The 18,326-nt window shown below is 46.9% G+C and overlaps 1 protein-coding gene across 1 annotated transcript; it reads right to left on the reverse strand.

The window, feature by feature from the left end:
* Positions 1 to 35: 35 nt before the first annotated feature.
* LOC110580265 (MRN complex interacting protein) lies at positions 36 to 16,578 on the reverse strand. Its single transcript, XM_021689919.1, has 7 exons — positions 16,498 to 16,578; positions 14,248 to 14,307; positions 8,806 to 8,894; positions 5,295 to 5,370; positions 3,986 to 4,140; positions 3,299 to 3,386; positions 36 to 678 (listed from the first exon to the last, which is right to left on the reverse strand). Exons 1-7 carry the CDS (start codon positions 16,561 to 16,563, stop codon positions 208 to 210), a joined length of 1,005 nt encoding a protein of 334 aa, XP_021545594.1. The 5' UTR covers positions 16,564 to 16,578; the 3' UTR covers positions 36 to 207.
* Between the last annotated feature and the right edge of the window lie 1,748 nt (positions 16,579 to 18,326).

Consider the following 18,326-nt stretch of genomic DNA (forward strand, 5'->3'; position numbering starts at 1 on the left):
GAAGCCCGATGCGGGGTTCGATCCCAGGACCCTGAGATCATGACCTGAGCCGAAGGCAGACGCTTCACCGACTGAGCCTCCCAGGTGCCCCCCAACCCTAGTCCTATTTAAAAGCTAATTAGGGAGCTCCCTTTGCAGTGGCCGAGAGGTCCAGGGGAGAAGGGTTCATGTAACGTGTGTCCGTGTCGGTAACTGTCTAGTTTCAGTTCACAGGTCGTCCTCAAAGTCCTCACCAGTTTCAAAGAGGTCACAGAGTCGCACGAGTGGGGGCTCTTGTACCCCTGTGACCGTGGGCCTGCCCTTTGCCAGAGGACCAGTGTCCTGTGGCTGTCTGGGGGGCTTTCCGCAGGGCCTCTGGGACCCCGATGTGAGAGTGTGTGTGGGCCAGGGAAGCTTGGGTGCACTGAGGGGCCTGCTGGGGCGCCCTTCCCTTGGGGTCCCCTGCTCAGCCAGTGCTGCCCCGGCTGGCTTGGGGTCTCTGTGCAGGGGTACTGGGGGCTCCGTGTCCACACGTGGGCCATTTCCAGGCAGCAGAAGGAAGCGATCCCACTTGGATGACGTGGCTCTTAGCTGCGGGGCCGGACGTGGAGGACCCCCCTGAGGAACAGAAACCTCCCTGGTGCCCCCATCCTTGTGGCTGCCGCCTTCCATGACCTTCCCGGCCAGGCCAGCGTGGTCCTGCAATGGAAGCGAGAGAAGAGAACCGTGTCCTGGCAGAACCAAGGGATGGGAGGGAACGTCCCCCTGCCTGCACTGCTGCTGCCTCCTCTCCACCTCGGGGCTCCCACACTTCTCGCTCTCTGTTCCACCTACTGCCCTGCTCTCGGGCCGGCAGACTAGGGGCCTGCCTTCATCTGGTTTTATTCAACACAGTACTAGAAGTCCTATCACAGCAATCAGATAAGGAAAAGAAATAAAAGGCACCCAAATTGGTAAGGAAGAAGTAAAACCATCCCTGTTTACAGGTGACATGATACTTTATATAGAAAACCCTAAAGACTCCACCTAAAAACTATTAGGACTGATAAATGAATTCAGTAAAGTTACAAAATGAATATATAGAAATCTATTGTGTTTCTATACACTAATAATAAAATAGCAAAAAACCCCAAAAAACAAAAAGGGACACCTGGGTGGCTCAGTCGTTAGGCGTCTGCCTTTGGCTCAGGTCATGATCCCGGGGTCCTGGGATTGAGCCCAGTGTCAGGATCCCTGCTCAGCGGGAGTCTGCTTCTTCCTCTCCCCACCCCTGCTCGTGCTCTTTCTTGCCTCTCGCAAATAAAATCTTTTTTTTTAAAAAAAAGAATAAAATACATAGGAATAAATTTAACCAAGGAGGTGAAAGGCCTATACTCTGAAAACTGTAAGACACTGATGAAAGAAACTGAAAGGGCACAAACAAATGGAAAGATAAACCATGCTCATGGATTGGAAGGATCAATGCTGTTAAAAATGTCCATACTACCCTAAGCAATCTATGAAATTCAATGCAATCCACATGAAAATACCAATAGTATTTTGCACAGAACTAGAAGAAATAATCCTTAAATTGCAAAAGAAAAAACCTGGAGGTATAATCCCAGATTTCAAGATATACTACAAAGGTATTGTAATCAAAACAGTATGGTACTGGCACAAAAACAGACACCTAGATCAATGGAACATAACAAAGTTCAGAATTAAACCCATGATTATATGGCCAGATAATCAAGGACAAAGGAAGCAAGAACATACAATGGGGAAAAGATAGTCTCTCCAAGAAAGATGGTGAGGAAACTGGACCATTTTCTTAGACTATACAAAAAAATAAACTCAAAATGGATTAAAGACCTAAATGTGAGAACTGAAACCATAAAACTCCTAAGAAAAAACAGAGCCAGTAAGCTGTTGGACATTGGCCTTGGCAACGTATTTATGGTTATGTCTCCTCAGGCAAGGGAAACAAAAGCAAAAATAAAATACTGGGAGTACATAAAAATAAAAAGCTTTTGCACAGTGAAGGAAGCCATTAACAAAATGAAAAGGCAACATACTGAATGGAAAAAGGTATTCACAAATGATGTATCTGAAGATGGTTAATATCCTTAATATATAAAGAACTTACAACTCAACACCAAAAACCCAAATAATCCAATTAAAAAACAGGCAGAGGACCGAAATAGACATTTTTCCAAAGAAGACATACCAATGGCTAACAGACACATGAGAAGAGGCTCAACATCACTCAGCATCAGGGAAATACACATCAAAACCACAATGGGATATCACCTCACACCTGTCAGAATGGGTAGTATCAAAAAAATAAGAAATAACAAGTATTGGGGAAGATGTGGAGAAAAGGGAACTCGTGTGCACTGTTGGTGGGAATGTGAATTGGTGCAGCCATTGTGGAAAACTGTATGGAATTTCTTCAAAAAATTAAAAATAGAAAAACCATATGATCCAATAATTTCGTTACTGGATATTTACCCAAGGAAAGCAAAAACACGAGTTTGAAACGATCTATGCATATTTGCTGCAGCATTATTTGTAATAGCCAAGATATGGAAGCAGCGCAAGTGTCTGCTGATGGGTGAATGGAAAAAGAAGATGGGGTCTGTATCTACATAATGGAATATTACTCAGGCATAAAAAAGGAACTCATAAATATAGAGAACTGGTGATTGTCCTTGGGAAGGGTACAAGGGGATGGGCAAAATAGATGAAAGGGATTAAGAGGTACAAAGTTCAAAGAGATGAAATATAGCATAGGAAATATAGTCAATAATATTGTAATAATGTATGCTGACGGACAAGGACTATCATGGTGAGCACTGATTCATGTACTGAGTTGCCAAATCACTATGTTGTACACCTAAAACCTAATATACCATCGTATGTCAACCATACTTCAATAATAAAAAGAACAAGAGCAGATCCTAGGTGAAGACAGTGCCTCGGTGTGAAAGGACACACCTGGGTAAGTGAAGGTGAAGCTGTGAACAGCGCCTCAGAAGTCCAGGGCAGGTCCCATGTTGGACAGTCTGACAAAGACCTGCCACGCCACGTCGAGGGAAGAGAAGGGTTCTGACTCAGAAAAGCCCTACTGGTCAACCTTGGTTGATTCCAAGGCATCAAGCTGTCCTTTTGCCCGGGAGCTCACATCACTGAGATTGAGTATGGCAGGGAAATGGTCAGGCCAGAGAAAGGAGTTGGCTTAAGTCAGAGCAGACAAAACACTCGGGTAGTAAACAATTCTATGTGTGTTTCATGGTTACTGGGACCAGAAGAGAAACACTTCAATCACTCAGTCACTGACCTTCTGGGGCTCCAAGGTAACTTCAGAATCACCTAGGTTCTGGACATTGGGGCTGTGTGGAGGCCAGACTGCGCTCTGGCTGCATTTCCTGGTGGAGGGAAAGCACTGTCAAGAATCCAGTCCCATCACCACACCTGGCAGTCACCCCAGCACAGGTAGGGACCTTGTCCTCCCACACAGCTTCCCACCCAGGTGGCCGCTCAGCTTCTGCCCCACTGCCAACAGCAGGCTGCCCGACAACATCCAAGGCAGGCCGCTTCTCTGCCCCAAGCTTGTAGTTGCTAGAAAGTTCTTATTTTGAACTGGAATCTACCTCCCAATGTCACTTTCACTTGCCCTGTAGGGGCCACCCTGGATCTAGAGAAGGTAATGTCTCAGAAGACTCACTGAAATGCAGAGTAAGTCTAGAGAAGAGACCTACAAAAGGTCAGTCTTCCCGGCAGCAGGCGACAAGCTCCCAGAACCGCCAGCTACTCCGGCCACACTTCACTTTGTGCGCAGTCACAAGGTGCCCATGCTGACATCCCGCCCAACCCTGACTGCTGCACGACAGTACCCAGTACCCGGCAAGGCCAAGGAGGGCTTGGTGGTGCGGGTCCCTGGTGGCCAGCGCCAGCCAGGCTGCTACCCCGGCTGGCAGGCACCGTGGGGGTGGGGCGATGGCTGCATTGATGACTGGCTCCGCACCTTTTTCTAGGCGGGCCTGTGTTGAAGGGAGGCTCTGGCTTCTCTGTCCTGCACAAGGGCGGTCTCTCGAAACACACTCCTCTTTCTATCCCCAGCTCTTTCGAGTCTCTTTCCAGATACTTCAGCCAGTGGTTCTCTGAGGACTGAGGTTTTTCCTACGGGATTGGGGAGTAAGTTTATTCTCAGGACCCACATCCACCCTGGTCCCGGGAAAGGCATTTTGCCAGGTGGAGGGGGGGACTGGGGAGACAGACGTCCTGAGGCACCACTGGGGACCGTGAACACTGGCACAGAGCTTGGGAAAGCTGCTGGACACGACTCATCAAGGAACTTTCCAAATGTCCACGCTCCCCGACCTAGGGGTTCCAAAGGAAGGCAAAGGCACAAAGATGCTCAACAAAGTGAGGTAAATCATAGCGAATACTCACTGTAGCAAAAATCTGGAAATAATCTACATGCCCAATCATCATGGGGTAAATACTTGGTACCACCACTATATTCTGTAGATACGGGCATCACTGCAAACTCTACAGCAACGCAAGAACGACATGAGTGAAAACTCCAGGGTGCAAACCAGGACTTGTCATAATCGTGACGATGTAAAATGGAGTCCCTCAGTGGACAAATTGAACGTATAGGGCCAACCATGTGAGAGCTGCTGTGTAAAGTGGAGTATAAGCAACGCTCCCGTTTACAATACAAATATGAAGAGCTGGGAGAGGGAGGGCACTGCCAACGCACTTCTGTGAGCAGAGGCGGGCTGTGTCCTCAGCTGGGCGGGGAGCCTCGGACAGCTGCTCGCACCGCCCTGGCCCTGGCAGGACACAGTGTTCCACGTACCCACGGCACCCTGGACGTACCCATGGTGTCACCTCAGTCACTCAAGCTCCGACACACACCGCCCACCCAACACGGTCTGAGCACCTACATTACTGGGCACCGGGGCAGAAAACTGGATGTGAGCCCTGCTGGGAGGCTTGGTCTGGAGAAAGGGAACCCGAAAGCCAGGTACTCTGCCAGAGCATCCTTTCCCTAGCTGAGGTGTGCCCAGGGCGCGACGGGGCCAAGGCGAGAAACACGGGGAGGTAAGTTCAAGCTAAGTTCAGAGGAGTTCTCCCAGCCAGAGACAATGCCCTTTTCAGAGTCCTGTAATTACTGCTATGCATGGCTGTCTCCTGCCTCACAAAAGGATGGGTTTACTCCTTTTTGTGTTCCCTGCAGCTTTAAGCCAAGTGTCCGTTATCGATCGCGTTTGCTGCACAAAAGACCAACAAATGAATAAATGGAACCCCCTCTGGGACACACTTACCTGCGCACTCCCACGCTCAGCCTGCACGGGCCCTGCATTTTCCTCTTCATCAACATTTCCGGGTTCTTCCAGAGACCTTGGTGAAAGATTGTACATGTGTCCTTAGTGAAATCACTAGGGAGACGGAGGGCAAGGAGATGGGGACAGCAGGATGTGAATACTTGACAGTGGATATCAAGGACTGCTCTAGAGATCTTAGGATCTTAGGTCTGTTGTTGTGATGTAACCTGGTGATCTTCAAACAGTTCAGAAGGGCCTGCGAGGGGGGACCATTTGCTGTTCAGATTTAGGCTGGTCAAGCCCTCCATCAATGGGAAAGGCGACACAGGGCAGAAGGGGCTGACTCTTCACCTAGACAGACCCGTGTTTGCATCCTGGCTTTGCCAATGACTGGCTGTCACTGTCACAGTGTGGCTTTGGGTTCATCAACGTACCCCAGTTCCCTCACCCACAAATGGGGACAAGACGGTGTGGGTGACTATGAAGATGAAAGAGATGACGTGTGCCCATGCCTTGCTGAGGGCCTGGGATACAGACAGAGTAACATCGGCTGAAGCCTCGTAGCACAGGGTCCCTCCCGTCAGCACTGGCCAAGTCGCCACTGCACACAGTTACACAAGTCCTTAGAGTTCTACCTCAACCCTTGCGAGAGAGGAGAGGCACTGTGTGTGTCACAGTGACTTCCACCAGCCTCCCTGCGGCAGCAGGGCTCTCTCGCCACATGCAGAAGTGTGGGGGGCCAGGGCCTCCATGGCCTCTACTGGGACTGACTGGCCATGAGAACACGTACCATGCGAGAGCTGGAGGTTGGCGCAAAGCCACGCCCACCCGCATCCGACAGGGTGGTTACATGGCACCATCAAATGGGGACTCTCTCTAGTGAGCAACCGGATGTGGGCATCTATTCCTCAGTTTCTTCATCCGTATGTAGAAGTCATCGATCCTCACAGGCCACAAGAGGCAATGAGGGCATGCACATGCAACACCTACCCGGCCACCTGGTTGATAATCCTGCTGTTCCTTTGTAGGTGATCTCTCTTCTCTCCAGCTACTTTTCAGCTCTTCCCTTTGTCTTCTGTGTTCTGTGATTTCATTATGTTGCTGTGTCTAAGGGCAGATTTTTTTTTAACCTTAAAAATTAACTTAAGGTATGAAATAAACTAAAATTTAAGTGTATAGTTAGATGAGCTTTGATGAATGATATCTTTGAAACTATCATCCAGTCAACATCTAGAAAAAAAATTTTGAGATATAATGGACAAGATGTGGAAAATTTTCATCACCCCTAAAAGTTCTCTTATGTGTCTTTAGAGGCAATTCTCCACTGCCCCAGAAAATCCCTGATCCCTACAGCATGTAGTCTTTTGTGTCCGGCTTCTCTCACTTAGCAGTGTTTTTGAGATTTGCCCACGTTGTTTTCAGTGTTGCAGCGCTCCACTGTATGAACATACCACAGTTTATCCATTTACCTTCTGATTTATCTGTATGTCTAGCCTTTCACCAATATCGCATTGTCTCAATTACTGCAGCATTATAGTAGATCTTGAAATCAGGCTGTAGAAGTCCTCCAGCTCTGTTCTTTTCAAAACTGTCTTGATAATTCTAGGTACCTGTATTTCTATATAAATTTAGGATCAGTTTGTCAATTTCTACCAAAAAAAAAAAAAAAAGCCCACTGGAATTTTGATTTGGATTAGGTTGTCTCTACCAATTTCGGATAAACTTGAGATCGTCATGATACTGAGTTTTCCAATCCATGAACATGTTATATCTCTTCATTAATTTAGCTCTTCTTTAATTTCTCTCAGCAATGTTTTGTAGGTTTTACTGAATAGATCTTGCACATTTTTTGTTGCATTTATCCCTAAGTATCTAATTTTTTGATGCTGTTCTAAATGGTATTTGATTTAAAAAATCATTTCCAATTGCTCATAGCATTTATATAGAAATAATTTAATTCTGTATGTTGACTTTTTTAGAATTTATTTATACAAAGGGGAGAGAGAAGCAGACTGCCCACTGAGCAAGGAGCCCTACACGAGCTCAATCCCAGGACCCTGAGATCATGACCTGAGCTGAAGTCAAACACTTAACCGACTGAGCCACCCATGCACCCCTGTATGTTGACTTTGTATCCTTGTGATCTTGGTAGAATATTAGCTCTAGTAGCATTTGTATAGGCTGGTTAGGATTTCCTATATACACAACCATGTTGTTTGCAAATAAAATAATTTAACTTTATCCAGTTTGAGATTTATTGTTTCTTAAATCTAAGAATGTAAGCCTTTGATTCTGGAAAATGCTCTGGTCTTTTCTCTTCAAATATTGCCTTTGCCCCACTTTCTTTATTCTCTCTTGCTGGAACTCTTCCTGTAGCTTCCATGTTTCTCAACTCACATTTTCCATGTTTTTATTTCTGTGTTGCATTGTAAATACTTTCTTCAGATTTAACTTCCATTTCACTGATTCTCTCTTCAGCTACATTTAATGCTTAACCTGTCCACTGAATTTTTAATTTCAATGATTATGTTTTTCATTTCTACAAACTCTTTTTGGTTCGTTAAACCCACATGGTTGTTTTTAAAAGTCCTTTACTTCTTCTTCTTCTTCTTTTTCTTGTACTCTACCCCCAATGTGGGGCTTGAACTCATGACCCTGAGATCAAGAGTTGCATGCTGTACTGACAGGTGGCCTGAAGTCCTTTGCTTTTTAAATTACCAACCCTGTCTTTTATCTCATTAAATGTATTAAATATACATTCTGTACTCTGAAGTCTTGTGTGTCTCACTTTTCTGTTGTTTTTTGCTCATGGTGACATATCTCCTTGAGTGTTTAATGATTTTTAACTCTGAGTAGATGCTTCTTGGAACTTTATCTGTGGAAATTCTCTCAGGCTTGGGTTGAAGATGTATGCTCCAGAGGAGCTGCATTTACCTTTGCTTCCTTGGACAATTTAAAAATTCTCAGCTTGAGGCTTTTCACACAGTGCATGTAAAAGGCTGAAAAGCCATGTGACAGCTTTCTTGTGTTTATAAAACCCTAGAGAGAGAGTTCCCTTTCTTAGCCAATGCCAAGGTCAACATGCTCCCTGCTGCAGAGAGGGTGCATTTCTAGTTCATTTGTTCATCCACCGAGGGTGTAGTATTTTGGGGACTCCGCTTTCTGTGGCAGTCTCCTACTGACCCTCCCACAATGATCAGGCCCTAGGCCTTGTCTTTGTCTCCTGCACCCTTCCCAGCCATCTAAATGGAAGCTCCAGAGCAGCTTACTCTCTGGATTTTGGCTTTTGCTTTATTTTTGACTTCTGATATTTCACTGACTTCCTTGCCATCTCATCAGTGTACAAAATACTATAGTTAGCATTTTTAGTTATTTTCAGTGGGAAGACCACTCAGGGGAACTAATCACCATATGGAAATCTAAGGGATTTCTTCATCTTCTACTTCTACTAACCACTCAAGGGGAACACAGGGCAAGACAAGATAACCATGCCCTTCTCAAACCACTGTACCTGGGTGACATCTCTGAAATCTGTCCCTGCAGCAGATTTAATTTTTGTACATGGCGTCTACAGTCAGCACCAGAGCCCTCACCATAAGTCTGAAAAACAAAAAATTAAGTAAGTTTAAAAAGTGTTGACAAAAATGCTGAGAAACAGATCCATTAGTGATGTACCTCAGGAAGGGGAACGCTGTCCTTTGCAAGGCCCAGAAGCAGAAATCCTGATGACTGACCACTGTTTCTGGAGTAATTTATTTACAAACTAACAGTCTCAGGAACTAATAGTTCTTGGCTATCTGGCTGTCCTTCTAGCACTCAGAACTCTACATATCAAAGACACACTCAGCCCCAACCAAGCCCCACACTAAATGGTTAATGAATGTGAATAAGAAATGTGGAAGAGAGGGGCGCCTGGGTGGCTCAGTCGGTTAAGCGGCTGCCTTTGGCTCAGGTCATGATCCCTGGGTCCTGGGATCGAGCCCCATGTCCGGCTCCCTGCTCAGTGGAGAGCCTGCTTCTCCCTCTCTCTCTGCCTGCCTCTCTGCCTACTTGTGCTTTCTGTCAAATAAATAAATAAAATCTTAAAAAAAAAAAATGTGGAAGAGAAGTAACACGAACCACCAATAAACATACAATAGGATACTTAGTATTCACTGATGAGCAAAGGAACATAAAATAAAAAGAAGTACTTTTTTTTTTTCACTTAGCAGTCGCTTATTTGTCTAACAATATTTATCACACACCTATTATGTGCCAGGCCCCTGAACTAGGTAAGGACAATACAAGAGTGGACAAAAATCACTGTCATTGTGGAGTGTACATTCTAGTGAACACTAGAGTGTACATTCTATATATTATATAAACATATAACTATGTGGCCATCAGATGATGAGAAGAACCACCGAGGAAAATAAGGCAATGAAAGGTGTACAGTGGGGACAGAGTAGACAATTTTATATAGGGTTTTCAGGGACTAGATCACTAAGGTGACATTTGAACACAAAATAGGAAGATATGAGGGCCGAAGCCATGTAGATACCTGGGGGAAAGCATCTGGCAGAAGCAATGAAACGGACATGAGAGCAAGGACACTGAACCTGGCATTTTGGGGGAACTGTAAGGAGGCCACATGGCTAGAGCTGAGTGTACTGGGGGAAAATGGTACAAGATGAGGTTTGAGTGTAGTCCCAACCACAGCAGTCAGGCTCATGGGCACAAGACCTGTTCTGTTGCTGCCATCTTGAAAACATTTTTTTGTTTAATTTTTTATTTGAAATTCTTAATAATCTTACCTTTGAACTTGTGTAAGTGAAGTCTGATGGGACAATGGGTCATGTCTGTAAGCAGGGATATACACTCCATACATGTCCATTGTTCCTTGCTGCACCATTTGCATACAGCATGCTCAATGACCCAGGAGCACAGGATTCCAGTGGACTCACCACAAACAAGTGCGACTATTCATGGAGAGTCGGAGTCCAGACACTGAGTGTTTGCCATCTACACCTGAGTAGGTGGAGGCACCCACAGCCTGAGAGGCCAGGCTTTCCACAGAACAAGAGCTTGCTTCAGATGCAGAGAAAAGGGTGTTCTAAACACACACGAACAACCAAGGAACTATCATATCTTTTTTTTATTCCTGTTATTTGCCTAGAACAGCTGATCACTTATACTGAAAACGATGACACGGAAGGAAAAGGCAAGGCAGGGAAACCCTTGTTCCTTTCCCTTTCAGTCCTTCCTTACGCATCAGGGAGCTGATGGGGGATAGTGTGGGGAGAGAGTGTGCATATTAATAAGTAGAAAAAAGCTGAATTAATTTTGTGCAGCATTTCCACTGTCCTGGTAATGATGAAATACACAGGCATGTATGAGCTCCAAAATACAAGTAGGGCAATTTAGATGATCCTGCATATATAGTAAATGCTCTTGTATTATTCTGCATATGGACTACACGCTCTTTGCATTTTAAACTGGTGTTGCACAATACCAATGGTAAAATTCATGCTAATAATTTTTTTTTTAAGATTTTATTTATTTATTTGTGAGAGAGAGAATGAGAGACAGAGAGCACGAGAGGGAGGAGGGTCAGAGGGAGAAGCAGACTCCCCGCTGAGCAGGGAGCCCGATGCGGGACTCGATCCCGGGACTCCAGGATCATGACCTGAGCCGAAGGCAGTCGCTTAACCAACTGAGCCACCCAGGCGCCCTCATGCTAATAATTTAAAATAAATTGGTTTTTCTTAACTTAGGAAGACATTCCACAGTAAATAAAAAACATTATGAGAAGTCAAGAGAAACCAGGAAAGAAAGGAAAAACTTAATATTTTAGTACTTTTCACAGCTTTTTTTCCTGCTTTCGAACAAGGGACCTCCCATTTTCATTTTGTACCAGGCACACTTGGCCCTGTCTGTAGGACCAAGATTTTGCTCTAACCTGGAAGGCTGGGGAGAGTGGCTTGGCCCCGCACACGCTGAAGCAGGACTCAGGCTGTGGTGCTGCGGGCAGGCTGTAGGGCAGCGACAGGGCAGGTGTTAGGAGGCTGCTGTCAACCGTGGTGTGGCCCAGACCACTGTAGTAACAAATGGTCAGTCTGGGTGCAGCCTCATAGAGCTGATGGACTGGAGGAAGAGTGTTTAAAAAAAAAAGAGGCACGGATGACTTTGAGGTTTTTAGCCCAAACAACTAACAAGGGACTTGGCACGTATGTGACCAGGAGGACTGTGGGAGAGCAGGTGGGTGGGGGGAGGCGAGGCCTTCTGTTTGGAAAGGGGGGTTCTGGATGCCTGTCAGAGAACCAGTAGAGAGCTCAACGGGCGGTTCAGGGCTGGGCCTGGGGTCTGAGACAGACATCCCAGAACTGTCGGATGATCTCCACTCAGACCACTAAGGGAGTGAGGCCAACAAACTGAGCACCAGAGCAATTCTCATGTTTAGAAGGTGGCGAGACGGGAAAAAGCTAGCCAAGAGGACTGAAACACAACCAGAAAGACAGCAGGAGAACCAGGAGTGGGATTACTGGAAGTCCAAGTGAACACAGTGTTTGAGGTGGAGGAAATGACAAACTGTAACAGACGCTGCCAATAGGTCAAGTCTCTGGAGGCCTGAGAACTCCCTACTGTTTTTAGCAAATGGAGAGCACCACTGACTTTGACAGGAGCCATTTTACTGCACTGTGGGGAATAAAAGCCCAGCTGGGGCAAGTGCAAGTGAGAATGGGAGAGAGGAACTGAAGAACGGAATGACAAAGCTTTGCCAGACGCTACTTGACATCTGGCATAAATGGCAGGCTGTGTGCTCGCCAGCACGGCGGGGACCGCAGCCGAATGCTAATATCCTTCTCCCCTCATCTGGGCACAAACTGGATGACGTTTTCCAGTCTTCCTTGCAGTCGGGGTGGCCATGAGACGTTCTTTCTAATGGGATGTGAGCCACTTCCAGGCCTGACCCCTAGAAGCCTCCTGTGTAGCTCCTTCCTGCTCTTACCCTTCAGTGGCTGCAGGCAGCAGGAGACAGGCCTCGGGGAGTAACAGAACCTCCAGATGAAGGGGGCCTGGGTCCCTGAATGACCACACCAAGGACGGCCGCCCTGTGGATCTCAATCCCTCCCAGGACTGTTACAAGAGCAAGAGAGACGATCTGTGTTGTGTGAGGCTACCACCGTTTTGTTGTCTATTTGTCACTGTGGCCTAGTCCACCGTAAGCCAGGCACCACTACACATGCACGGAGGTGCGAGAGCAAAGCAGAGCCCCCTCCTGGAGAATTTAGAAATATATGCTGACGTGAAAAACAAGCAGCAGTCACTAGCTCACGAGCCAGCTCCCTGTCCTCGGAAACCCAATCTCGGGGTGGGTCTCAGCAGCTGTACTGCTGACCAATGATGTGATCCTCCCTACTCCCACCGTCCCAGTTGGCTCAACCAGATGTGGACATTTGGGTCAACAGGGCCAATCAGATCGCTTCTCCCAGTTTATTAATTGGGACTCAGCTATTCTAGTTGGCTTGAAGTGAGAGTCTGTGCTCTGTGGGTGGAGTCTGTGACTACGAACTATCTGGGGAGAGAGAGGAAGGGAAGGAGGGGCAGGAAGAGGGGAAGGAAGATGTAGGGAGAACCTGGGTGCAGGGAAAGAAGGGGAAGAAAAAATGATGCTTGCATTGTCCGCAGCTTTGCAGTTCTCGGGGCTGGTCCTTCAAGGGCTCAGGGATGAAACCCCCCCCTTGCATTCCCCAAGATACCCCATTACCTTGCCAGTACCTTTTTTTTTTTTTTTAATTTTGTTGAAGCCATTCTGAAGTGGGTTCCCCCCCCCCCCCACTATTTGCAACTAAAAGAACTATGGTCAAAAGATTACTTTGAAATAGCAATTTAACTTCTAGGAATTTGTCCTAAGGAAATAATTGGCCTAGTGAAGAAAGAGGTCTTTGTAGGAAGCTGCACTGCAGAGTTCGTAACAATGAAAACGAAAACCGACCTAAATGCCAATCACTGTGGGATTGGTCATTCCTGATTCAACAAATCTTTACTGGGCGAACACTTACTGTGCCAGGCACTGTGCTAACATGAGAGGGTGTATCAGTGAACAAACCAGGCAAAGCTTCTGCTCTCATGGATCTTCCATGAGATAAACGATACTCACGTAAACACACTCGGATAGAATATCTAAATCAGGATAATGAGAAGAGCTAGGGGAAGACCCAACAATGAGCACAGAGGCCGTCAGAGTGCAGCATGTCTGGATTGTTTCAGGGTCTGAAAGGAAAGGCTTTATGGCTGAAGGAGAGGAACGAGGAGCTAAGGTGGGAGAAGTGGCATCAAGGGCCGGAGAAGGTGAATGAGGGGCTCAATGAGGCAAAGGGTGCAGGACAGTTTGTGGGTGTAAAGAGATGAGGCGGAACAACAGGTACCCACTTGAAAAGAACTGAAGTGGCCTCAATAAGAGCTTTTCCCCTGAGCTTCCTTCAGTCCATACACTCTCTCTTGAGTGTCTCCCGATGGCCTCCACTTCCTGAGCCCACCTCGCCCACACGCTTCACGCAGCAACACGCACCCACACGCACCCATCCGGCTGGGTCTCACTGCCTGGTCATCTCCTTACAGGCCCTGCACTTTCCTTGCATTTGCTCAGTCTAGTTTTAAGTGACCTGCTTAAGTGTGCATCAGTTTCTCTTCTATGTGAAGCACATCTGTGAGGGTAAGAATAACAAAGCTTTGCCTTCCCTTGTTTCTTCTGTGCCTGCACACAGAAAGTCCTCAATAAATACTTGCTGACTGAATAAACAATGAAGGTAACTTCCAGCCACTGCTCCATCCATTTCACTTCCTGAAGGAACAGGAACCCAGGGGGCAAAAGTTCTAGATCTAGGGCACTCGTTCCCAATACTGGAATGCTGGGACTCCACAGAAACACGCTTCTGCAGGGCTGTTAGATGCCCTGTTTCTCAGGACTCACCCGCAAAAATGACTGCTTCTCTCCACAAGCTTTGCATGTCCACTTGAGACTCTTTTTCTCCTACAATGAAATTCCAGAAATTTGGCTTAGATGATTATTTAAAACAGGTGGCGCTAAATCAAAAATAATGACTTTAAAAGATGAATGGAAAAGCACAGAAGTCTAAAAACAAGCAACATATATGTAAAAAACCTAGTATATTATAAAAGTGGCATTTTAGGAGTAAAAAAAACAGACCAATAAATGATGCTGGGAAAACTGGCTGTCCATATGAAACAAAGTCAAGTAGATTTCTACTACTTCCACAACATTTAATTTCGATTCTTGATAAATTTAACTAGATGGGTTCTCTCTTAACATGAAAAAATACCTTACATTCAGCTCTAAAACTGGAAAATCACTACCAGCACGCCCATGAAAATCAAGAACAAGCCGAAAAATCCCCATTACTATTCAACTATTGTTGTTTTTCTGCCAATGGAATCGGAAAAGAAAAAGTAATCAGAGGTATGAAAACTGGAGAGGAGGAAAAAAATTATCATTATAGATATGATTTTTTTTTTTTACCAGAAAACTCAAGAAAATCAAACGCAAAACTACTAAAAACAGTAAGATAATTTAATATAGTGGGGCTGAGTACAAAGTTAATATAGCTTCAAAAGTTAATAGAGCCTTTATATAAGCAAATACCTAGTTAGAAAAGCTAATGGAAGAGTCCATTTAAAACAGCAACAAAGAAAGTGTTATCAAAGGACACAAAGTTGCTTAAAAAAATGGAATGAAGTAGCATGCTTAACATCAAAAAGATGCCTGGGTTGATTTATCAAAATTAATATGAGTATGATCATAATACAAAAACCATCAGTTTTTTTGGTGAAGTACCCAAAAGGATTCTAAGGACAGTAGCACCTAAAGCACCTGCTACAAATTTATGTGGGCATATCCTACGATTCAGCAATTCTAATTCTCTAGCATCCAACTTCAAGCACCATAAAAACACTGCTTTCTTTGGGTATATCTGCAAGTAAGAAATGCACTTATTTAAAAAAAAGGTCTGGAAGGACACGCAGTAACTGGCTAGCTCTGGGGGTCTGGAGTCTGGAGAGACATTATGGGCTAACAGGATCTTTGCAGTCAGACAATCCTGGATCTGCCATTTATTATTAGACCACTTGACTTCTCTGGATTTCTGTATTCTCATCTCTGTAAAATGAGAATGATAGATACCTAATCCAGAGGTTGTTGAGATTAAATGGGATGTGTGAAATTGTCACATCTGCAATTACTGTTAACTCTTTTCTCCCTTTAGTTTCAAATCACTTTTCATAGTTGAAAATGACTGTGAGTGCGTACTACATATGTATAATAATTAAAAAATGGAAATGATATCCATTTAATCTCAACTCCTAAAACAGTCCAAAAAGTGAAGTAAGTAAAAACAATTTCTTAGCCCCCAAATAGCCCTTAGGGTCTCAGTAAGCTTACAGGTGCATACTCAGCATCTGACTTTTTTTTAAACATTCATTTTGAAGAAGGTGGATGTTATCCCTTTTCAGGGCACAGCAGATAAGCAGGTAACTAGGGGGAAGAGAGAACTGTCAGAAGTAGATTCGCTCGACGGCACTGTTAGGTGACATCAAGCAGAAAGATGAAATGCAATCCAGGATAACAGGTTAAGTGACTTCCCCTATCTTGCGTCTTGAAAGTCAGGGAAGCAGTATGTTTTGGAGATACCGATTATCCTGTTCAAAACACTCCATGCACGGGCTGTTTACCGTCAGCGGAACAGTCCCTCATCACGAGCATGGAGACACCGCAGAGCGAAGGGGTGCACAGCAAGGCACGACCAGTCGTGTCTCAGTTTTAAAAACTGTCATCTCCCTAGGAGTTAAATTAAGAAAGAGCCGCGTTGGGAGAGGCTCTCCTCAACCTGCTTTTCCCAACTATCTGCAAGAAGTCACGAGGCCGCCTCCGCAGAAACCATGCCCCCTGGTTTCTCCGAATCTTACAACCACCATGCCAAAACCTTTAAAAAAGCCCTGAACGACGTTATGAAGAGGTATCAAAACCCAGTCCTCGGAGCCAGTCAACGTCACGAGTCCGGGCGTCAGGGAGACCCAAGCAACCGCACGGGACCGCGTCCGCGCCTGGGGGCGAGGCACCGGGAGGAGGCCCGGCCCCCCGCGGCCCCGCCAAATCCTGCCCGCCCTCCCCGCGCCCGGAGGAGGGGGAGGCCGATGCCCACCCCACCTGGTGCGCCTGGAAGAGGCGACAACTACAGCAGCGCAGCACCCGCACCCGCTGTGAAGGTGCCATGGCGGACCCCGTCGCCGCTGCGCATGCGCACTGCGCTCCTGTCCGCCCCGGCGTCGTCTCCCGCACGCGTTCCCCGTCCTCCAGACACCGGCGCCGCCTCGCGTGCGCGTGCGCTCTGCGCTTCGGCCCGCCCCCGCTCCGCCCCCTCCCACTGAGGCGTTCGGGCCTCTCTAGCCCGCCGACCGTCTCGGCGGTTCGTTGGGGGTACCTGTGCCCGTGACCCGGGAGCTCAGCGGCATTGTTGGGGTTTGCGTCAGCCAGGTCACCGACTTGCTGTCTGGGCCGGGCCGGCCCCCGTCTCTTCCTAAGCCCACGTCTCCGCTGCGGCTCGCTGGGAAGACTGAAGTTGCAAGGGCAGGTCGTCCAGCCGCGACTCCAGGTCCGGCCTTTGTCCGCGCCGTTCCCTCTGCTGCTTCTGGTCGCAGACAGGGAGCGGGAGGGCGCCTCCCCGCCCCGGCCCAGCCCCTGGGGCTCGGGGTTGGAATTCGCGGGACCTCTGGGCGGAGGCGGCCTTTGGTAGCCGTTGAGCCTGCACCCCGAGGGCTGCGGCATCCAGGATCCCGAGGGGTGGCTCACCAGCCCCACGCTTCCCGGAGACGAGAAGCGGCTGTGAACGAAACTAGCCCCCCCGGGGAAGCCCCACGGCTACCCACTCTGGAAAGTTGGGGGGCAGGAGCCCTTCTGTCCCAGCCGCTCTGGGACGCACCCTAACGCCAGCCCGCGTGCCCATAACATAAACCATCTTGTTAGCGTTACAACACCGGATCCTGACAAGGATGTGGGAGAGGAACCCTTCTTGCCGGATTCTGGGAGAAGGGTCAGATGGAAAAACCATTACGGAAGATGATCTGGCAGTTACCCTACACTAAGAAGATAATCTGACTCACCCAGATTTATCATTTGTGTACGAGTGTTCACTGACGTATAACAGGAAAATGGAAATAGACGTGCTAAAGAATGGTCGCTTACTGTAACCCAAAATGGGCCATCACGCAGGTCCATTACAGAGAATCTGAGTCCGACGTGCAAATGCCGTCATGTGTATTGATGGAAAGCAGAGAAGTTACAAAGAGCACGTAATTTGAGTTAGGTAAAACCAGGCATTATTTATTTCCAGGAGCGGGGTGGAGGGTTTACGGTTATAGAGGATTTAAAATTGTTTATATTTTCCAAACTTTGCACAGTAGCCTATATGAGAAAAAAATTAGTTTAAAAAATTATGTTTGAGGGGCTGGCTCCTGGGTGGCTCAGTCGGTTAAGCAACTGACGTCTGCTCAGATCATGATCCTGGGGTCCTGGGATCCAGCCCCCCTTCTCCTTCTGTCTCCCCCCCCCCCCCCCCGCCCCGTACTCGCTTTCTTGTGGTTCTCTCAAATAAATAAATAAAATCTTAAAAAAAAATGAGAGGATGGATTTACAAACGGACTGTGGCCAGACCACATATGACAACCTTTATAGCAAGCAATGCCCAACGCCCCCCCAAGCCAACCTACAACCTCTAGAGCAGACAGGACTTGGTCAATAACTGCCCATTTCCCTATATTCTGCACTTCCCTCTTCATCTCAGGACCAACCAGAGAAAGCCAATTATGCTCCTCACATCAACAAAAAAGACACCCTTCTAAGGTAGCCAGCATCCACTTCCAGGCCAACAGCCTCTAATCAGAGCACACCTTAAGCCTTCCCTTGTTTTCACGCTAAGGCTTTCCCACTCCTCTACCTTTGAGTCTCTGCCAAATGTAAGGAATGATGGCTGACTCCTT

Source organism: Neomonachus schauinslandi, chromosome 7, assembly GCF_002201575.2.
Source record: "Neomonachus schauinslandi chromosome 7, ASM220157v2, whole genome shotgun sequence".
NCBI lineage: Eukaryota > Metazoa > Chordata > Mammalia > Carnivora > Phocidae > Neomonachus > Neomonachus schauinslandi.